Genomic DNA, 23,567 nt, shown 5'->3' on the forward strand with positions numbered 1-23,567 from the left:
ATTTTAAGAAAAATATATCTGATAACAATAATCACACGCAGATCTGGGCAACAAAACAAAGAAAACAACCATATAAAGCTCAAATTAACGTGGTGTCTAACAAAGTTTTGCGCTTTTATTAAAGGTCATGCACAAAAAACAGTAATATTATAAACCTGATATAAACAGTGAAGGACAGGTTTCCAAGATTCAGGTCAGGGTCAGGTTTGCAGACCCCTTCATCCACACTGACCTGGCTCTCTACCAGACTCACCTCATCACCTCCTTTGCTTTCTTAACGCTTCGTCTCATGCATAAACATTTGCTGGTCACAGGCTTATTCTGACATTTTCCTTGGGAGAACAGCCACCCCTCAGACTGCTCATAGTTACCTATTAACCATGAATTTTTTTTAGCTCTGCACAAATGAAATTGCTTGATAAAAGGATTTTTGGGAGCCAGTATATGAGCAGAAAAAGCATATAAGCAGATAATCTTACTGTTTTCAAAGACACAGGAAAGGGAAACATGAGAAGTTTTAAATTACTCAGCAATAAATAAGCATTAATAAATCAACAGTAATCAATAATTGAAATGACTCAGCATCAGCTGGAAACCAGACTGGAGCCTCTGCATGACTCTGGGCTGATGCGTTTGTTCCTGTTAGACATGTACCTCAGGCTGAGGCGATGAGGTGTTATTGTTGCCTTCTTGTCCAGAAATGATTGTAAAAGTCAGTAAAACCCAGTTTAGGAACTAAAAATACCCAGTAACTATTCACACAGAGATTATTTTTAATATTTCCCAACATGGACTCCACTGCAGTAATCTCAGACTAATAGCTTTATCTCTGTGATGAAACTGTAAGTCATGAGGTGGGTGGTCATTTCTCTATTGAGACGTGGACGTGCGACACGACTGCAGCAGACCGAGTCACCCAGGGGACCATAAATCATGCACCATCCAGCAGAATATTCTTTATTACCACCGAGATAGGGGGAGAAGATAGTATTGAGAGGCCATTTTTCATGCTGAGTTTATGGATTTATTTTGCTCCCACATGTCCGCTTCCTGTGCTTTAACTTTGACATGTCTGCATCATTATCAGATTCTTTTTAAATGGAAGGATTATTATTAATGATTATAATCATTAATAATAAGACATTATTCGATTATTATTATTCTATTTTGATTGAATATAGCAAATGAGTGTAATTACCTGCTTTTAAACTCTGTCGGAGGCCAGAATCCTGTTTAACAGTTTTAATTGACACACACAAAAAAGTCGAACATGACCTTTGCAGTGTAAGAGAAGCAGGTTTATTCTTGTGCGGCAGACTTGGTTAAGGCGGAATCAAAGTACACAAGACAAGCTCGCTCTCACACATTTCTCCTTTTTTTCTCACTTGACGATGCTCTTGACACACCTTCATCTGACTACTGGGAGCAGTTGCCACAGCAACCCCAGGATCATATGACAGACAAGCCTCATCTCTGCCATCTCTTTCCTGCATCCCCTCACCCCCATACTTTGCTTTCTCCGGTTTGCAAACTGAAGTTCCAGTGGCATCCCGTAAGAAGGAGAGGAATGAACCTATAATCTGTGTTAAATCAAAACTGTTAATCACCAAAGTGGCTGTACCCGCTTTAGCTTCTAGAACATTTACCTCACCTGGTCTTGTGGAAGATAATAGGAACCCTGTGATGACTTACAAGGCATAGGGCATTAACTGTAAAATAAATGTTTGATGCTCAGCTGCCCTTGACCAAAGCTACGCAGCCTCAGTTTCTGCTGCAGGCCATCTGCTAACTGGACAGCAGGGTTCCACTCAGCATTACGATTGGTCTTTAGGGGTTGAGGGTTATTAAGCCTGCATCAGCAGCCTTTCAGACCTGTGGGACTATTGTCACAGTGCTGCTGCCACCCTCTCTTGTTAGCAAATGAACCAACAGTCCCATGTAGATTCAGCATTGTTCTTGCTTTATATGCACCACAGGACTTTTGATCAGCCTGGAGTTCAAGATTCCAGTTCATGTCCAGGTGCTCTGGTTGCTTTCTGATTTTGTATTTCTTAGCTGTGTTTATTGTACAGGTGCACTCAGTTTGCTCAGCCTTTTAGTCTTGGTTGTGTTCTAGTGCTGAAGTTCATGCATGTTTCTATCTTGTGTTTAGGTTTACTTCCTTCCTTGTCTGATTGTGTTTATTCTCTAAACCTGTGTCTAAATTTAGTTTGGCCCACATGTTGGCCCCCTAATGTTGGCCCCCTAACTCAAGGAATAAACCAGTGTTATGTGTCAGTACAGGAGGGGCACTTTGCTACCCCACCTGTCACAGAAACACATCATTCGTTTCATTTCTTTACCTAACAAATTCTAAAGATAACACTGTTTGACAGGCATTAAATAGTATTTGTGCACCAGCAAGGTGATTCCAAAGAAGCAATTAGCTGAAAAAATCTAAACATTTCACTGTGGTGTAGGTGTTACAAACACAGTTTATTTCCAGTCTTATATTCCTCTTTGTCTTAACCACTGGACCTTTTTATGATCAGCGATTGTTCTCACTGTCCTTCCTTTCGCCTTAAAGAGCCTCTCTTTAAAACCTTTTCCTCAAACAACATATCTCCTGTTTGTTTTGGGTTTTTTGTTGTTGTTTCTCTCGACCGTTGGTGCCTGACGTCAGCACCCTTTCGCAACACATCTCTACTGTTCACCTTCAGTCGTCTCCAACTCCACGTCGTCTCCCTGCTGTTTCGCAGCATTCATTGCTGCTCCCCAACACCCACTCACATGTGCTCAGGCATTATGCATCTGCAACACCACATCCGCCCAGTACTTTTCCCTTACTCTAGTCTCATTTATATTCCCCCTGTCCCATCCCTTTCTTTCTCCCCCCTCCCTCCCTGCTGTTTCTTCGTTCGTGGTTTGCGCTGTCTGGGTCACTCTGAACTGCTAAAAAAAGCTTCACCCTGCACTGGGCTCTGTGGTCTCGTTTACACAGCCCATTATTCTCAGTACAAGCGCTTGAATAAACATGCTTACACGATCACTGACATTTCTACTGTAGGCGAGTGAGTATGGACACATTTAAAAGATGTGAAAAGGCTTGTCAAAGTAACTGATTGTCCACATGTTTGACATTTCACTAATTCTGCTGGATTATTTTCGGGCAAAAAACAAGACACAAGTCGTCTATTAACACAATCAAACAAAGGTTGTTTTCATGCAAGTCATAATTCAGGTGTATCTTTAACACAGCAAATGCACATGACTCGTACTATTAGCTCTTAAATTATTTTCTGTTGAGGCAGCATTAACTGCTGCCTGTGCATGAGTGCGTGGGGATATGCTGGTGTCGTGCAGGTGTTCACAGGACACAGGAGAAAGTGGGTCATGCTTAGCTCTGACAGACTTAGTGCAGCGCAAACTCCAAGATATTTTTTCCAAAGAATTATTTACACATATTTTACTCAAAATCTGCTGTGTGAGAAGATTTTCACTAATTAATATTAATCAGACATAATGATAGGTCTCATTCGAGGACTGTGATTTCAGTGACATCAGTGGGATTGAGTTTCTATTGAAGATTGGAAATTCATCATGACTCCATCCATGCTGGCTCAGGTTACACAGGTGAAAGGCCGGCTGTCCTTTGGTTGGCGGATGCCGAAAAAGCACAGGCAGATCTGTTACCAAGCATCTGTTTCAGATGAAAGCTGTGGAGCAGTGGATCAGGTCGCGATGTTCACCTAAAAGCAACACACAAAAATAGAAACTCATTAAAAGCTGTTTTTTCCCCTCCGCTAATCCAGATTTACCCTTTGACAGCTCATTAACAAAAACCTTGGTACGCAGTTCTGTTTTCAGGGGTTATTAACAGATGAACCTCGTATCTGTTTCACTGTGGTCGAGGTTTAATATTTCTGTGAATTTGTAGCGGCAGCTTTGGGAAATTTGACCTAAAACGATTTAATTTGGCAAACACTTTATATAACGCTTACTGACAACACTGCTGTTTCCAGCTGCTTATTTTGTGGTATGAACATGTTCATGCTACAACAAAATCTCTTTTAACCCATTGCCACTGTTTATACGTCATTTATTTGCTCTACTTCAATGATTAGAGGCACCACACTTCTCCACTCATGCTGTTTTTGTAGACACTCCTAAACCAATTTTAATACTGGACAGCAGATTGCCTTGCTGGACCTGTGAGGGGACATGTGACTCTCCGTGGAAGAACCTCACCAGATGGCCTCTCAAACAGGGGCCTGTCCAGCTCACAGGGTTGAGGACAAAGCTCCTGTCCCCATTTTTTTGGACAACATAATCCTTTTAAAATACCCCTGCAGCAAAGCACTCTTAACAAAAAAAAAAAAAAAAAGTATTGTTGGTGCAACACAGTTGGTGCTGCAAATAATCAGGTCAAACTCACTGTGAAAAAAACCCAAATATACAGGTTTAAATGTGGCAAAAAGACATGATTTTGTTTATTTGGAGATGGGCTGGACAGAGCAAACAGTTAATGATATTGATGTAACTGTAGCTAGGCATGGATTTATATTTGAATGAGCATGAAGAAAGTGGATGGAGATGCTTTGAAACTGGAAGCTTTTCTGTTCATAATAACTGCACAACCATTTCCCGCCCTGCTGTCATTATGCCTGTAATCCTACATGTGGGAGTGCCCTACATACGTGCCTCAGGGTTTTATCTCTCTGTGTTATCAATGTTAACAATGAATCCCACATAATAGGAATAATGTGGAAGATGGTGATCTCATTTTAGTAGGAGCTACAATCATGTGACCAAAACGTTTCACAGGACTCTCTGCAGTCCAGTGAAACTGAGCACATCCTGACTGCATCCACATGAATGAAGAGTGTAAGTAGCAGCTAGGTGCTGCTAAATGCATTTGATGAATTGATAATCAGCAAGTGTGAACATCATTCGACAGTAAGAAAGATTAATCACAAGTGGAAAACATCTTCCCAGGAAGAGAGTAATATAGAGCTACTACAGTAACAATTAAATTAAGAATAGAAATGTAATATCATCCTGAGAACTGAAGGAAAAAAGTATCTTTCAGTTAATTTTTTTGTGATTTCCTGTCTCGTTGGAGCTAAAAGAAGCCACCGAAATGCATGAGAAATCACTGGAAAGACCTGGATTTCCTGGACTTGGTGCGTTAGCTCAAATGGACCTAAAAATCCATTACAGAGGACATAAATGAACAGGCTGGGTTTCAGGAGGATATAATGGTTTTATATTTTGCTTGGAGTAGTATAGAAGAGTAACTAGACATGAAAATGTTTCCAGCTGAGCTGTTTCTACCACTGATACCCAAAGGTTTCTGCTATAGAGACAGTCTGTTCTTTGATTTCCTGTTTCACTGAAGATGTTAAAAGAAGCTTCTCTGCCCTCTGGTGGTGTTTCTGTGTGCAGCATGCAGCGGGCCAGCAAGTCACAGACAGACGGACATAAACGGATTTTAACCGCTGTTCACTTCTTAAAGCACAGTTTGCACTTCTAATGGCGAATAAATTGTGCTTACAATAACTAGCAGACTGAGCAGTCTAAGAAATCGCCACTGTGACATTTAACACGAGCAGTCTGAAGGAAAGAGGATACTGAAAATATCTGATTCACTCGGTTTAACAGATCAGGTTCTTGATTGGTTCTCATCATACCTAAAGGCCAGAAATGAAAGTGTGATTACGGTTTAGAAAATCAGACTATTCAAATCTTACAGATCATCCTGCAAGTTACCTCTCAGTTAAAGCGTGCACTTCAATCTAAAAAAAATCTCATCACATTTCTACAACTCTGTTCTTCGAATAGGGGCAATGGCCAGCTGCACCTACCGGGCTATTTCAGACACAGCACCGCAGGATGCAAATAACTTGTTTGATCCTATTATGGCAGTCAGCCCCCCCCCCCGCCACTGTTTTCCTGTCTGGTATTATCACAAAATCAGTGTACTTACTTCAAGGGCACCTGCAGCCTTCCTGTGCAGGCGTTACGCCACTTTTAAACTAAATCTTCAAAATATAAAAAAAATATATTAGATTTTTATTTTATATTTCAATAAGAAAATAAAAGTTATAGTAATCTCAAAGCCAAGTGTTCTCTTGCTTTGGGCCTCTTCTGTTTATGCAGTGCTTCAACCATAATGCCACAACCTGTTTTAAAATAAGCTTCTGCCTGCAGGACTGTACTTTGACCTCAGCAACACAGCCGCACCCTCTTTTATAATAGGTGAGCTGGTTTCCTTTTTTATGGATTGACAAGCCACGGCGCCAATCGGCTTGTTTTACAGGAAGGTAGGCGGGACTTCCTGTACAGTAGTGCAAGTAATCCAACATGGCGCTTACGTTGCTCGCCTGAGAGTGCAGTGGGAAGCGCTTTAAGTTCAGCTCGATTTCAGTAGTAGAGTTCATTAAAGCGGATCAGGCTTTTAGAAATGAAGGGGAAAGAGCGATCGCCGATGAAGAAGCGCTCCCGGGCGCTGGATGATAGCAGAGACCGAGGAGGAAGCCACCTGAGCAGCAAGAAGAGCGGAGCCCTGTCGGCGGTTAGCGGCAACACGGGTAACGGCTCTGCTTACAGCGGCTCTTCATCCAGGAGGAGCTTACACAACGACAAAAGAGACCTGAGGGATTCGGACGGACACAGCACATCCAGTCGGACTAGCAGCGGCTACGACTACGGAGTTGTTTCCGGGAACAAGCCGCACGGTGGCGCTGACCTCGCCGCGGAATCCTCCAGGTCGGGTTCACGCAGCGACCTAAGGCCTCCGTCAAACCCAGGAAGTGAGTACAAGACTTTGAAAATCAGCGAGCTGGGCTCCCAGCTCAACGACGAGGAAATAGAGGACGGCCTGTTCCACGAGTTCAGGAAGTTTGGGGACGTGAGCGTTAAAATGACCCGAGAAAACGACGAGAGGGTCGCGTTTGTGAACTTCAGGCGACCCGATGACGCCCGGGCTGCCAAACACGCCCGCGGGAAGCTGGTGCTGTACGATCGGCCGCTGAAAATAGAGACAGTCTACATGAGCAGACTTAGGAGCCGCTCCCCCGTTGCTAAAGACGGCTTCCCCGCGGGACACAGACCCCTACACGCTCAGAAAGCTCTGTCTCCCTCAGGCATGGGGTTCAGAGACTACCGGCTACAGCAGCTGGCTCTGGGCCGTCTGCCCCCTCCCCCTCTGCCGCCTCCTCACCTCAGAGATGTGGACAGAGACAGAGATTTTCCCGTGTATGAAGGCAGAAACAGACCGCCTTACATTCCCGAGTGTTTCCGCGATGAGGACATGTTGAGCCCCGAGGACGACCAGAGGGCAAACAGGACTTTGTTTTTGGGCAATTTGGACGTGACTGTGACGGAGAGTGACCTGAGAAGGGCGTTTGACAGGTTTGGAGTGATTACAGAGGTGGACATTAAGCGCACAGTGAGAGGCCAGAGCAACACCTATGGATTCATCAAGTTTGAGAACCTTGACATGGCTCATCGGGCCAAAGTGGCCATGGCTGGGAAAATCCTGGGCCACAGCCCGATTAAAATAGGATATGGGAAACCTACGCCCTCGACCAGGCTGTGGGTGGGGGGGCTCGGGCCTTGGGTTCCACTTGCTGCACTTGCCAAAGAGTTTGACCGCTTCGGGACCATCAGGACTATAGACTACAGGAAAGGTGATGCGTGGGCTTATATCCAGTATGAGAGCCTGGATGCTGCTCAGGCTGGGTATACTCACATGCGTGGCTTCCCTCTCGGTGGCCCCGACAGGAGACTCAGAGTGGACTTTGCAGAAGCAGAGACTCGCTACCAGCAGCAGCAGTATACGCAGCTTCCTCTCCCCCTGCCACACTATGAATTAGCCACCGAGCCATATTCACACCGCCTTTCTGATCCAGTGAGAGCGAGAGAGCGGTCCCCTCCACTTCCTGCTCGCTTCAGAGACCGGGATCTCTACCCTGCTGAATGGTCTGGCCTCGGTGCACACGAGAGGATGCGAGGTTTTGACCCGGCAGACCGTCTGGACAGGCGCTCCCATGAGAGCTGGTCACTAGAACGGGAGCGGGAGTTGCAAAGCAGAGATTTGGCCCGCACAAAGAGACCTTTAGATGACGGTTGGCGGCTGGAGCACTCCCCTGACGGCAGTAACTTTGGTCTGCGGCGTCATGGCAGCTCTCTGGACCGCAGCCCGGGAGGGAGCAGCCGAGATGGGGGGCGCTACAGTGACCCCGAACGCTTGCCTCGCTCTGGCAGAACCTCCCCAGTCAAAGACAGGAAGAACAGCCTGGACGCTGGGTTTGTGGACAAAAAAAGGAGAACACGCAGCCCATCAGAGCCACGCTCCGGCTCCGAGAAGGGGCGCAAACACAAAGTCAGTGACTCCTCCAAGAGCCCAGCGAAGAAGGAGGACCGCTCAGAACATCTTTCCTCCTCTACAAACTCCTCCAAACCCGGTCAGCAGCCTGACCCAGATGCTGAAAAACAGAAGCAGAGTCAGGTCTGGCAGGGCGTCCTCCTGCTGAAGAATAGCAGCTTCCCCACCTCACTGCACCTGCTGGAAGGGGACATGAAGGTGGCTGCCAGTCTGCTGGTGGACGGCTCTAAAGGGGGCCAAGTTTCCCAACTGAAGATCAGCCAGCGCCTGCGCCTGGACCAGCCGAAGTTGGACGAGGTCTCCCGTCGCATCAAGGCCGCCGGGTCCAGCGGACACGCCATCCTCCTCGCTTTGCCTTGGACATCCGACGACAGCGGTGCCCAGGACGCCGTCAACTCCACCGAGAGACCCCTGAAGAACCTGGTGTCCTACCTGAAGCAGAAGGAGGCGGCAGGTATCATCAGCCTCCCCGCTGGGGGCGGCCGTGACAAGGACCACGGAGGAGTACTACACGCTTTTCCCCCATGTGAGTTTTCCCAGCAGTTCTTGGATGCCTCTGCCAAAGCCTTTGCCAAATCAGAGGATGACTACTTGGTAATGGTTATTATCAGAGGAGCATCATGAAAAAAAAAACAAAAAACCAACAACAACAACATGTTTCATGTCACACTCAAAACTGTTAAACTGTGAGATGTAAACACAGGGAGAAGAAGTGGTATTAAAGCAGTGCAGGAGACAAACAGCAGGATGCAGATTTTAAGCTTCTAACCTGCTTCTATTTCATCCTGGTGAAAGTTTATAAAATTAAAGTCAAACTGAATTAAGTACATTTTTATAAGTTGATGAATTTGATTGTTAAATCAGGTGAAAGTTTGCCTTTACTATTTAGATATTTAGATTAAATGCACATTACCTGAAGGGTACTATCCTAAGGTGAGTCCAGAGTGAACTACAGGTCTGTGAATCAGTACTGTGTGTGTTGCCTTATCGTTTAAAAAGAACAGGTCCTTTATGTGCTTTTCACACAACTCCTGCCTACAACAATGAGCTGAAGATCCAGAAGAGAGCATTTAGCCTCATTTTTGGTATTTGAAATCAAACTCATGTACACTGTTTTCTTTTTTTTTCTTTTCTTCTCCTGATTAAGGAAGTCCATTTGCTTTAAAGCATTATCCGTTGGCCAGTAATTGACCTACACCAGATGTTCGTATGTATTTGGTTTTCTTTTTTTTGTGACCAAGTAAAAAAAATTTTGAAGACTTCCAAATTCCAACTTTCAGTAAATGATCTTTAAGATGTCAAATTATAGCAGAAAGAGCAGTTAAACAGACCAAATCACTCCATCACTCCTTCTGGATATTCATGTGTAAAGTTAAGGTACACGAGAGCATCAGGAGTTTCAAGTATAATTTACATTACCAGTGCTTTTGTGTGTGTATGTGTAGTTGCGCGTGTGTGTGTGTGTGTGTGTGTGTGCCATGTTTCATGAGTCATGTTACTTTATGACTAAGTGGAGGTTTGTCATCGGTGCTTTCACAATTTTCACCAAGCACTTGTACCAGCAGCAGCCGTTTGTGAGGGGATGGACACAAGCAGCAAGCTCTGCGAGCTTTCATTTCTCAAAGGCGTATCAGGATCCAACTACTGATTGATCTTTAAATTATTATTATTATCCATCTGAAATTGTGAAAAATGCTCCCTGATTGACCAAAAGTCCAAAACCCGAGGACTAGATTTTTTTCGTGTGTGTGTTTGAAATTTTTTGCTTATCGTTATCTTTTAATATTTTAGTAACGAGCTAAATCAACTCCCCCGCAGTCTCAATGCAAATTTTACAAGGCTAGTCTGTGTTGTCGGGCTCTTATTTTGAAGTATGGGGTTGCTTTTTGTGTCCTTCCCTTCTCCGTTGTGTGGTTTGTTTGGTTTTTTTTGTTCTTTTTTAATTATCCACAGTTTGGTTGAGCATTTATTGTTTGATCAGATGCCTCACTCAGTTTGTCATGTTTTAACTCACTGATTACAATTACTACCCTAAGAAAGCATATTGTTTTTGTTTTGTTTTTTAAAAAAAAAGAATGATGTAACCTCCAACTGAAGAGCTGTATACCATGCACAGGTCTTTTTTTTTTTTTTCTTCTTTGCCTGATTGTGAGTTTCCAAAAAAGAAAATGTTGCAGTTCGATCAGAGGACTTTGGCGTACGTTTCCACACACACGAGGAACGGAGGCCATGTTCAACTGGCCATACTTGCCGCCTTCAAAAAGGGACTCATAATGATTGTTTTTCATGCTTTGATTTGAGTACTGTGTTTCAAATGGATAAAGAGTGATTTGTGCTGTATACTCAGGATATCTGAAGAGAGAGAGAAATGGAGATCATCAATGCTCATGGGCCTAAGAAGTATACCTGTCAGCAAAAACACGCAAAGTGCAACGTGCACTTCATACATCTTGTCTTAATAAATTTACTCTTTCGTGGGAAACACGAGTGCCTCGGAAGACAACTTTTGTGACCTTTTTCTGTTCTTGGAATTTTCTGTGAAAGTCTTTTTAAAAAAAAAAAAGAGAGAGAGAAAAGGGGAAAAAAAGGCTTTCACTTTGACAGCAGGAGGCTTCCCGGCAGACGTGAGAGGAAGTGTGAGAATTGAGGGAAAGCCTCTCAGTTCTGTGTTTTCGTGATGCTCGACATGTGTTCGGTGACCTCTCTTGTGAAGAGCTTTTCCATATGACCTTCATTGAGATTGAAATTTGGCGGTGCTAGAATACTTTGTGCAGCCTGTTTGGGAAAGGAAAATGTAGAGTCCCTGTGCCTCCTCAGACCTGTGGCTTATTCCTCGGTCGCCTTTGTGCGTGCGGAGGTGTGACACAGAACCTGCTCATCTGAGAGCTGTTTCTCAACAGGGCTCGTCTCAGCGGGAGCTTTTTCTTCCTCCCCTCATCTGGTTCCAGCAGCGCACTGGTGCACAGTGTGTTTGTTCAGCGTCTGCAGCAGGAGCAGTGTTTGTGTAGTTGCTTATTGTTCTTGCATCGGAGTTTTAAAGAAGAAGATCTCCGTGCTAGGGCCAGACCTGCTGCCTCAGCCTGTCGGAGAGGAGGTCGAGGCGGTGAGACGGCGTCTGCCAAATATCGGAAAGGAAGCGCAGTGGAGACGAGAGATCGCCCCGGTTGAGGCCTGAGCAGGGAATCCTAATCTTTTAGTTGGTTTGTTGATCTGATGATTTATGCACTTTTAAAAAGATTGTGTGGCAAACTGCATATGAAAGCACAGAGACGAGAGGATGACTCCCATCGTAGTTTCCTGGTTGTTCTTCAAACAAAAGGGACGGCTACCCTTCAGCTCCAAGTATCTGCACGGTGCTCCAGCTCAAGGTGTCCCCTGGAGGGGGAGGCGTGAAGCGTAACAGCTTTACGCCTCCTGGCTGCTCCCACCCCTCAGGTAACGTATACTGATGGCCACAACGACACGAGCGGGTACGTATTGTAATGTCAAAGAGCACCACAGGCACACTGTTGCTTAAGTAAAAGCTGGTAAGTGGAGGGGTAAGAAAAAAAAATAGCAAAATAAATCAGTTAACATGCAGTAAAATTACAATAATTCTGATTTTGTTAAAAGCATAAAAGCCAGAGATTAGTGTTGAGCTAACATTGTCACAGTTTCTGTCAGTGACAGTCGGTGAACGTTTCTTTCCTGTTGTCTCACCAAATTGTGGTTTTACATCCCATAAACTGCTGTAACCTAGCAAAAGATTTAATTTCATTTCAAAAGGTACTTAAAATTAAGCTCTGCCCCTTTGCGTGCATTAACATGTGAGTAAAGTTTAATCTCAGTGAGACGGTGCTGTAGTTGCCTTTAATTGAAACCTTGATTTTTCAAAGTCAAATATATGTGCAGGAGTGAAACTCATAGATGTAAAATAAATAAATAAATAAAATAACAGAGTAAATGGGAACAGCCAAGAAAATGGAAATGGTCCAGGTGCACTAAAGAACAATGCTTCAGCAGGCCTGAGAGTCTCTGAGTGACACAGAAGGACAATGTAATGCAGGCAAGATTATTATAGTTCACTAAAAACTAAAATAGGTATAAAAAAAAAAAATTGACTTTTGAAAAAGAAACAATTTTGTGAACTTTGAAAACTAAAATTTAAAAAAAAGTTTTAGAATTTGGTAAAAATTGTTAGCACAACCTGCCTGACGAGGCTTTGGAAGCCTACAGGACTGTGAGTCGACTGCTTTCAAAAGTTCGGTGTTTATATTGTAGCATCGACACTGATAATCTGAAATCTTGTCTCTGGTGAATGCTCTAAAATGAACAAACGTACTCTGGAAAGTAAAGTTAAAGTAAAATAAAAATAGAAGGTAAAGAAAATCCAAAACTGTAATAACTGAATATATGTGTATATATAATACAAATACACGGTAAACTAAACATTACAAAAATGGGGGAAAAGTAGATCTCAAGACCATTATAATTTGTAAGTGCTCTTACCTGCTCTGAGAGAAAGATGTCAATGTTAGAGGCCTGCGGCTGATCCAGATAATGATAGTATTGATACCAGTGATGGTATCGGATGGATACTGGAATACTAGGATCAGTACTTTTTCCATCATCCAAGTTCAGAATGAACCCTCTGAGCTTTTACTAAATATTTGTTCTGAAAATGAAAAACTATAACTCAGACATACACTAGAAAAATTTCTTAAACATTTTCCAGTTTTAAAATACATGAAAAGCTGAAATGTGTCTTAAATTTGTATTATTAACTAATTATTGTGGAAAGTAAAAATCACAGTGATTTCTTGGTCAGTAAAATTTATCCAGATTTTGCAAATTGATGATGAGTCATCTCATAAATCATTGCACATTGCTCTTCTCTACATAAGCTGCCTTTATAAGTTAAACGTATTGGTATTAACAATGCTGTGCTTGTACTAAACTTGCAGTATTGCCCAGTGAAAATAGTGCTGAATAGATGCCGTGCAGTACGATCAGCCATCAGCAGGTGCTGTCAGTCACAACAGCCTCAGTTCTTACTCGTTATGATGGCAGTCTGTTTAGTTTACTGTATTCTGCGCTGCTCGCCGCGGTACATGAGGCGTGCAAATTTTGTTTTACAGCTTCAGGTTTAGTCGGTGCAAAGGTTCATGCCAACGGGATTGCTTGCTAAATCAGAGGAGGTGCAGGCGCTTGGATTTCTGCAGGGATAAAGGTGACTGAAGCTTGATGTTGTTACAGTGAACTAAAATTAGGTGTGGAAACCACAACAAGAATGAACTGAACCATTTAAAAAGTCACATATAAATGAAAACAAAGGGGGAAATGGCCGAGGAGACAGTTTATGCATGTTTAATAAGCTTAGGATGTTCACATGAGTGACTGTGAGTCAGCTGTTGATAAAATATTTGGGGTTTTTTCCGTCTTATAAATACCCTCCACATATTAATAATAAAAAAGTAAGCATTTCAAAATAAAATTAAAATGAGCAAACTCAGTGAAACAGTTTGAAATCAAGTGGAAAAACAAATGAGTGAGTGTATCCCAGGACCATGCCTTTTAACTTCAAAGGAATTTGCCATCATTTGTGATCATTAGAAATATCAACTGGTGTGAGTATTATTACATCGCCTCCAGCTCTGAATCTAAACCTGCACACCTGGAAACGTTTCTGCTGTTTCACTGAGTTTTAGGCCTGTTTTGTGAAAATCCAGTTCTTTTTGTTTTGAACATGTTTTAAAGATGCTTCTAATCAAAATGTTGAGTGTTTCAGGTCATTCCCTCGACACAGAAGCAAAGAAGAATGAAAATATCCTCAGTGGTTTGCCCTCTGAACGCAAAAAAAAAGCCCGCTTCACACTGTGGGACGCTGGCTCTGTGAGTACAACTTAATTAAATTCAAATCTTAATTAAAGTTTTTTATTGTTTCTCATAATAATGTGAACATCAGCTGATTTTGTGCTTGAATAAAGGCAGCTGTTCTTTAAACGTTTCTGATTGTCTGTATTTATTTTGTATTTGTTTGAATGATGAACCTTTTACACCGTCAGTCCTCCGGAGGGCAGCATTGAGCGGAGCGATATTAAACAGAGGCTTTGTAGCTTATATGGGGGGAAAGTTCAGCTATTTTCTCATAAGTAACATCCAGTCTCCCGTGTGCAGGATGAACACGTTCATTCTGACACAAATAGGAGACGGTCACTTTCATCTTTATGATTGCACAACTAACGTTGCGTTTGCCAGATAAAGGCAGCAACAGTATTCTTCACTTCAGAGGGACTTTTACAGAGAGTAGATAAGAGAAACTAAATCAGGATGTAGTGAAAGTGAGGACACCTGAGAACAGGTGTGGCTCACAGTTGGATCTATAAGCTTTTGGAAGATTAAACATGTTGACAGGAGCCTCTAAAAATGGGGTAAATGGTTGTAAAATGAACAGTTATGTCAATGCTTTTCTTAAAAATGTGTTTAGTGTCCTTTGTGTTGGTGCACAGAGGCAAAGTGTGTCATCATCAAATACTTATTGAACCTAACTGTGCAGTTTCACCACCGGGGCTGCGTTGTGTTCTTCATCTCATCGAGCTCAGTTTATATTTCTCCTGCACTTTTATAAATCACTCCCAGCGTGTTATTCCTTTTTAGGTTAAGCTATGAGGCCGGAGATATTCTGGAGAAAATGTTTATGAGTGTGCTCCCAGATGTTTGTGCAACTGAAGTGAAAAGTTGTTCCAGTTGCTTCGATCTGGCAGCTGCTGCAAGAGGAAAACATTTCTCCTGCCGTGTAGTCGTCTTTAGAGTGCATCGGCCATGATTGTTGAGCACGACGGGCTCCGCTCTGTCCCGATGGAGTGAAAAACTGAAACATTGGGAACACCAATATAAGATTAACAAATAATGAACGACAACAGTATCAAAGTGACTGATCTGTTCTTTCACCAGCCTCCATCCTCTGCTTTTGAGACCACCAAAAAAACATTTCATCTTATACAACATCAGGGCAAATCCTACATACTCCATGCAAGCATGAAAAAATGATCTGAGAAGTGTCCAAGAATATTTTTGCAGAGGGAAGAATGAATCCTTCCATGTCAGGGAATTGGTGGCCGCTAGATGGCAGTAGACTCGCTCAACTGCTGCTTCAGTCGCTTCCCCATTCATGTGATTCTCCTGGGAGGGGCCTGAGGAGAGGATGAGTCATCTCACTTAGAATTCAGCCTTTAAGCCACCGAGCAAAGACGCCATTCATTCATTGTCAGCAGGCCCACAGTCACTGCCATCTGTGTGTGTGTGTGATGTTCAGCGATCTGATATTTTCTTCAGACAGCTGCGTTTGTTCTAATAATAATCTGGCATATCATGTAGCTCTTTCCCATTTAAACGCTTGCATCATCACACAGATCAGCCACTGTCAGCCCCTTTCTGTCTCCTTTGGGCTTTTTATGAATTAAATACTTTGCAGATCCTGATTCAGTGTTGTGTTTTTGTCCAGCGTTTTTCAGATCTTTAAGCCTAGTCTCACACACACCTGGGTAGTGTTGGGTGTATTGTGAGTAAGCGTGGTAATATGAGAAAGCGCCTGCTGAGACAGGGAGCACGAACATCCCCGCAGACCTCTTCAATCATTTATCCAGGAGATGAGTTGCAGGGCAGCCAGTGAGGTGTCACAGTGCACCCTCTTCACACACATGCCAGACGGTCACATGAACAAGTGTCATATATTATGTTCCACATAAAATTAGATGTGTTTTATGTGTGTAAATTGCAAGTTTACAGTAATAAGATGGAAACACTAGGTTGTCAGAAGCTGATATAATGCAGCTCTGTCTTGGACTGTGATTGGCAGAGGAAACTGAATACAGAACAGCGAGTTCACTCTCCTCTGGGACATACTGTGGTCAACAATCCAAATAAGGTTGAAAATCCAGCAACTTCAAATGTGGCCAGAAGCCGGCATGTTTCAGGCACAGATGCAACAAATACGACTCCCAGCTTCCACCCCAGCAGTCCATATGGTCTCCTATTTCACTCAAGTGAACAAGGTTGGGTCAATAACGTAATTTAGAAACTGAAGCCAGAGGATTTCCTGCAGACTAACTAGGACAGCAAGTGAAAATTAATCTTTGCCTAGAAGGACACAACAGTCAGGCCAAGTCTGATCAGTCAGAGCCAAAGTTAAAGGAACAGTTTTACATTTTGAATTGGAATACTCTCTGATTAAGACTCTCTTTCTTGATAAGAGAGTCAGTGGCCCTGAGTAGTAAAGATAGCAACACTTTATAATATGGCCCACAACTAAGGGCATCATTTCCCAACAATTAAATAGATTTTAATATATTTTATTCGAAACGACAATCTAAATATATTTATCTTCAAATTCCTAAAGGTAGGGACACTAGAATAAGGATGTAACAAGTCAGGTTTTTACAGCAAACAAATAAATAATTAGACTGTAAATAAATTTAAGTAAAGCATAATTTCTTGGCTATTGACTGAGACATGGAACACCACCTCTCTGGTGGAGAAGGAGCATGAGCCAATCGTGAGGATGAGAGGTACCAGCTAGATATAGTCGGGCTCTCCTCAACACACGACTTGGCCTCTGAAACCAGTCTCCTGGAGAGGAGTTGGAGTCTGTCTCAGTCTGGTGTTGCCTGTGGTGAGAGGCGGCGGGCTGGGGTGGGTATCTTAGTATCCCTGCCTTCCCTGCTGCCTGTATGTTGGATTTTTCCCGGTGGATGAGAGGGTTTGTTCCCTGATCCTGCAGTTCAGGGAATGGGTCCTGACTGTTCTCTGCGCTTATAAGCCGAACAATAGTTTAGCGTATCTGGCCTTCTGAATCTACAGCTGTATATTCTGGACACTTGGGTGAAGAGAGGGGCTGAGCTGTCAACTGACCACCGCCTCACCTGGCGGTGAGTTGGATCAGGTGGCCGGGTAGGATGCTGGACAGACATGCTGCACTGAGCTGGTTGGTGCCTGTCATGGCGGGAACCCTCGATTGAGATGGTGGACACCGGTGGTGAAAGGAGTCCTACTGGGCTTCAGAGGCAGCTGATAGGTACAGACAGGCCAAATGAAACACGGCTCGGGCAGTGGCTGAAGCAAAAGCTCGGGCGTGGGAGGAGTTCAGAGAGGCCACAGAAAAAGACTTTTGGACTGCCTCGTAGAGATTCTGGCAAACCGCCAGGCAACTCAGGAGGGGAAAGTGGTCCTCTACCTGCACTGTATGCAGTGCTGACTTCAACTGAGGATTTTGTCAGGCAGTGGAAGGGATCTCCTTAATCCTACTGATACATCTTCCCTAGAGGAAGCAGAGTCTGGAGACGAGGGGGATGACTTGTCCATCACTGGGCGTGAGATCACTGAGTCAGTTAAACAGCTCCTTGGTGGCAGAGCCCCTGGAGTGGATGAGGTTCACACTGAGTTCCTAAAGGCTCTGGATGTTGTAGGACTGTCTTGCCTCTACGATGTTGCATGGAGATCATGGGCAGCACTTTTATGTTGGCAGACTTGGGATGTGGTTCCCATCTTTAAGGAGGAGGACCGGAGGGTGTGTTCCAACTATGGGGGATCACACTCCTCAGCCTCCCCAGGAAAGTCTATGCGAGGGTGCTGGAAAGGAGAGTCTGACAGTTAGTCGAAACTCAGCTACAGGAGGAACAATGCGGCTTTTGTCCCGGTCGCGGAAGACTGGACCAGCTCTTTACCCTCTCTAGGATAATTGAGAGTGCATTGCTCAACCAGTCTACATGTGTTTTGTGGACTTGGAGAAGGAATTTCCCTCTGAGTTTAATATTTTAAATTATTAATAAGTAATAATTTTGTTGCTGTGTTGCCCCTTATTCTAGTGTGCATACCTTTAAGGATTCAGTTACCTGCTACTTAGCTTTGCAGAACAGCACAACTGGTCGGATTGTGTCCAAACATGTTAAAATCTGCCTTTAAAGCATCTTTAACACAAACAAAAACTGCAGAGCAAAAATGAAAGGTGCCTTTGCACTAGGACATTACAACATTTCAAGTCTTTATTTTTTATGCATGTTAAAGAAGTTGCAAAGTCACAATTAATAAGTTAGCCGGATTCTCTAAGCCTGGGACAGAGCCACGCCAGTGATTTTACCTTGTTTCTGTATTTCCACTGTTTGTGTGAAGCTGAGCTAACAAGCTGTTGGCTGCACATGACAGTGAAAGTTCTGCAGTTGCACATATGTCACAGGACATACTGCACACGTCTCTTTTTACATCATGTTTATTTTTGTTGTTTGTGAACTACATGAGGAGTACAGCAATAAACAAGATACACAGAGCAAACAATGAAATGCAATAAGTCGTTATTCAGGATTGCATATATTAAAATACAGCAGGTGAACTCAGCACACTGACAATATACTGACTGTAAACACTGAACATGTAGGTAATGATTTGTCACACGTAGCTCCGTCTTTGGTTATTATAATGTCCAACATGATGACATAGTACATATGTGCCTCCTCTGACAGACTGAAAAGTTCCTCCGGTTGTGTTGCTACATTATAATATTTAACAGACATGCTAGATTCTGACGATGTCATGAGCTTAAACTCCCACAGACACATTTATCGTGATTACACCGAGGTTATATTGAAAAAGCACAATGAGAAGTGCATAAACATCACTGTACCTTCAACATTAACATACATACCCTTTATAACGCAACTTTGACTATCCAGAGATTGTGTAGCAATTACGATGCTCTACTGCTAACATTGTGACCTGAAATGAACAGCCTGAATGTATTATTATTGTTTTTTTATTATTATAAGTTGCATTTATTTGAGTCATCTTTTGGTCTTCATTGATTTTCATCCACACCCCTTTCTGCACAGTGTAACACAGCTTTTGTGGTTGCACCAGCCAGGGTAAAATATGAGCTTCTAGTCCTTTTAAGAGGATTCTGTTGGACATCTGTTTGAAAAACTGCTACATCTACATTTATATTTCAGCTGTCAGCCAGCCACAGGGGCCCGAGTGTTGGCTGCAGCTGCTATTTCTGACAGTGTTTATGAGAATTCTGGCTTGTGGCTGGCATCGGCTGATTTGCTTAGGGTTGGGCACTAATGCCCAGAAGCATTCAGTGGATGGTACTCGCTCTCAGGCTCTTCCAGGCTGCTATTTACTCTTCAGTATGGAAGTATGTGTGTTCATGTTGCCATTCTGAAACCTGACACTGAACACGATATTTTGTCGCAGTGTGATAACAAAATATGCAAATAAACTTGCTCAACTGGAAACTTATTGTTATGTTTGTTAGCATTATCAATCAGTTTCAGGTTTTCCATCTAGAGCAGCTTCCATACGTTTCTAAGATTCATCCATCCAAACTCACAAAACAATACTATTTATACTATTTTCTTTTACTCGAATTATTCTGTAATCTTTGGTAATTTAATTTGAACCCAACCTCTAAAATCGAGCAGTTTGACTGTAATGTTTACATCTAATAACTCGCTCATATAGAACATAATAAAATGGTGGCATTTATTTGTAGCTAAATTCAGCTGGCTGATTTTGTTTTTGTCGTCTGGAATGTGTGTTTAACTTTAGCTTATTGCAATGAATTCTTTATGAACCAGGAACCAGGACTTGTTTTTTCTGCATAATCCACAGATAACAGTAACTATACCTGAAGCTTAGTCGGTGGAATAGTTTCTTTTTAAATGAGACTGTATTCATGCTATTGGCATGCTATTTGCTAATCAATCAGACAATGACATCAAGAGTTCATCAATATTTACTGCAGATTACTGACGCTCAACAACAGCACTGTTTACTGGAAATGTATGCATACTGGATGAGAATAAATTTGCCAAATAACAGTCAATAATTGTGTTTATACTGATAAAATAGCTGCTGAGTGTTTATATCCTGAGAACCAGCCTATTCATTTATGTCTTCTCTAATGGACGTTTGTTTTTGGTTGATATCGTTTGACTTATTTGAGCTATGCTAATAAGCCCTGGTGTACTAAATAGAGGACATCCTGGTCTATCCATCTATATCTTATGTGTTTGGGTGGCCTCTTTTAGCCCCAAAGAGGGTGGAAATTACAAAAAAAGTTCAGTGGGAAGATTCATTTTTCCCCGGTTCTCAGGAGGATATGAAGAGCTAGTCTGGTTCATTTTAAAGATTTCTTTTTAAGTAGTGCCTTCAGACAGCAGCTGTTGTGAACTGGAGCAATATAAATAATATTTTATGAGACAAAAAGTCAACTAAATTTGTCAGAAATTAGAATTCATTTTAAATGATAATAAAAGTATACCTGCATATGATATTTAATCAGAGCTGCTTTTAAAAGCACTTCATCTTAAGGCCAAAATCACTGCAAAAAACACATATTGCTGTTTAAACATTAAATCGCACTTGCATCTAAAAAGAAATTTAACTGAAAAAGTTGCATAAGTGTAATTATTAACAGCACTGTTTTCTGTGAAGTTTAGGAATGTTACATATAGCAGAAATATTGCATAATAATAGTAACAGAGTGAGTTCTGCAAGCTTTGCATAAAAATTAGCCTCCCTTTCTACGTTATTCAACAAATTCAGAACTTCTCACCTTTGCAGCACCTTCATCCCAATTGCAAGAAAGGCCATATCTTTAACATGCAGGCTACTGGCTACTCTGAGGTGACCTTCTCTCAGTAATGCCTTTAAGTAGTCTACTAAGCGCTGCTTGGTGGTTAATGTCTACATGGTAAGCATTTTTAAGAACGCAAACAATATTTAAAGTTCATATATTCTCATTTTTAGGGAACACGTGTTGCATTTATGAAAAAAAAACCCAGTTCTCTACCAGAAATATAGCGCTCTGTGCCTTCACAGAGGAGTCATTTGAATTGTTAAGACGCATCACAAATGGAAAGGCCTAAAAGTGATTTAATCAAAAGATTAAAATCAATTTGAATCTTATGTTACTGGATCGGCACCACCGTCTCGAGTCAACTAAAGCTTTGTTTGGAAGATGCTCACTTTTGATATTTTGCTCACATTCTTAGAATACAAAGAAGCAGCGGCATCGCTCTTATTTCATATGACCATAGGAGAATTGGAGCACACCGAGCTGACATCAGACCTTGTTCTGCCCCTGTTGGCCCCCTGCCACTCCTCATCTTCCTCACTTATTGCATTCAGCCTCCCATTCTGCTCCAGCTGTTCTTTAGGTTCCAGGAAGGCCGTGTGTCTGTAGAGGAAACCTCCATCTCCCACCCTCTCTTGCCATCTCTCCTCGTGTGCCTGGGAGAGACTGACAGTTGAAGAGTGGAGGCTGTCTTTGCCGTCATTTTTCTCCATGTTCTGACCTGGACAACAAGCGCAGCGACACGGTGTGAAAAAGAGGTAGATGAGAATCATGACGAGACTGATCAGACACGCTACAAGGGTGGTGTAGGCTGTTTTTAGATTCTCCAGTCCTTTGCTCATGGTGGTATTAAACACCACTACAGTTACATACAGCGTCTCATTGAATGAATCACTTGTGGCATAGCAGGTGTAGACCCCTGAGTCTTCTACCTTTAGGGGCCCAATCCTAAGGCTGCTTTCGTTACGGATGAAAGTGGTTTCGTTTTGAGACACTGTCAGGTTTCCTGGCAGCACCCATCTCTTCACCATGTTCTTCTGTCTGGTGTCACAGTCTAACACCAAAGATTGCTCCAGATAGCCTTCTTTTTTAAAACCTTTGACCTCACTGCAGTTCAGATACTGTCTGGTCAGATCTAGTATGGCCATTTTTTCCTTCGGCTGGCCTAATGTCACACATGTGTGGTTGCTCCTGAAGTCAGTGGAAGGGCTGAGCTCCCTGAGTTCCCAGTGTGCCATCAGTTCATACAGCTCACAGCTGCAGGTTAGAGGGTTGTTGTGGAAGTACAGACCGTTTTTAATCCAGGCAGGCAGAGCCTGAAGCTCATCCAGGGGCAGAGCTTTAATTCGGTTGGAGGAAACATCCAGCAGTCTAAGGCTTTTCAGCCTGCCTCGGCCCTTTAACAGCTCTACGAGGATGCGTGTGATCTGGTTGTGGCTCAGATAGAGCCTCTGCAACTCGATGAGGCCAGAGAAGGCAGAGCGATCTATCTGAGAGATGTGGTTTTTATAAAGCAGCAGGACCTCCAGATTCTCCAGCGGCTCAAAAATGTATTCGTCCAGCAGGCGGAGGCTGTTAAAGGAAAGGTCCAGGTAGCGAAGCTTTCTCACATTCACAAATGCCTCAGTGGAGAGAAAGGTGAGGTTGTTATTACTGAGCAGCAGGCTTTGCAGCTGGTCGAGTCTGATGCCGGTCCAATCAGCTTGGAGCTTGGTGATAAAGTTGAAGCTGAGGTCCAGCACAGCTGCATACGATGGAAGAGCGTTGGGAACATTTGTTAGATTCTGCTTGGAGCAGCTGATGATGGTGCTGGCACACAAACAAGTCTTCTGACAAACCAGGGGGCTTCCAGTTAGCTGCCCACTGGCTCTCACTGCTGGTAACAGCAAAGTCAAGTGCAGAATAAAGCAGCTCCTTCGTTTTAACACTGCAACAGCAGCAGGCCAAAAAAAGCCGATGGAGCCCACCATGGCGCCAGCACTACGCACTGCAGGGACTCTGGATGTTCTCTTAGTTTTCACAGTGGAAAATCATGGATCTGTAATCACACATTGGGCCACGTGATCAATAAATCAGCTGTCAGGACATAATATGACATGATAATGATGCAGAGTCTCATGCCATTAAAGCAAACCCGCGCTCTAACGCAGAGAGGCGTGGTGCATTTGCGCAGCTGGATCATTAAAAAGTTGAATGTCGGCAAAAATGTTATCAGTGTCATATCGTGTCGTAGCATAGAATAAATAACAAACTATGGCGATTAATCAATGTGTCAAATTATTCAAAATAAACAGAATAGTCTAAAAGTTAAGTGTGTGTGTTAGTCGTTTCCCTGATATCAGTTATCAAAGCATTTACATTTGTCCCAGCGGGCGGACGCGATTCTGCGTTACCTTTTTTTCTCCCGTTTTTTAAAGAGAAAGAAGTCCTTAGCAGTCCAGTCGCGGAGATGATTAGGACAGATGCATCTTCTTCATCTTCATCATCTTTATCGTCGGCGACCCGCGAGCTCACAGACATCCACCTTAACACGCTGAGCTACGGGCGAACGCACTCTGCTGTCCGGCTCCAAATGACCGGAAGAGGCTGTGT

The 23,567-nt window shown here is 43.0% G+C and overlaps 2 protein-coding genes across 2 annotated transcripts; one reads left to right on the top strand and one right to left on the bottom strand.

Moving 5' to 3' along the window:
- The first annotated feature begins 6,301 nt into the window (after nt 1-6,301).
- Nucleotides 6,302-10,871, top strand: LOC309706528 (RNA-binding protein 15-like). Its single transcript, XM_082533152.1, has one exon. The coding sequence runs from the start codon at nt 6,443-6,445 to the stop codon at nt 8,990-8,992; it is 2,550 nt and encodes an 849-aa protein (XP_082389278.1). The 5' UTR covers nt 6,302-6,442; the 3' UTR covers nt 8,993-10,871.
- A 7,498-nt stretch (nt 10,872-18,369) lies between these two features.
- LOC309706413 (amphoterin-induced protein 1-like) lies at nt 18,370-23,457 on the bottom strand. The gene is made up of 2 exons (XM_082532934.1): nt 23,369-23,457; nt 18,370-23,013 (listed from the first exon to the last, which is right to left on the bottom strand). The coding sequence occupies exon 2, from the start codon at nt 22,943-22,945 to the stop codon at nt 21,425-21,427; it is 1,521 nt and encodes a 506-aa protein (XP_082389060.1). The 5' UTR covers nt 22,946-23,013; nt 23,369-23,457; the 3' UTR covers nt 18,370-21,424.
- Between the last annotated feature and the right edge of the window lie 110 nt (nt 23,458-23,567).

The sequence above is a fragment of the Aulonocara stuartgranti genome, assembly GCF_965226115.1.
Source record: "Aulonocara stuartgranti genome assembly, chromosome: 5".
In the NCBI taxonomy this organism is placed as follows: Eukaryota; Metazoa; Chordata; class Actinopteri; order Cichliformes; family Cichlidae; genus Aulonocara; species Aulonocara stuartgranti.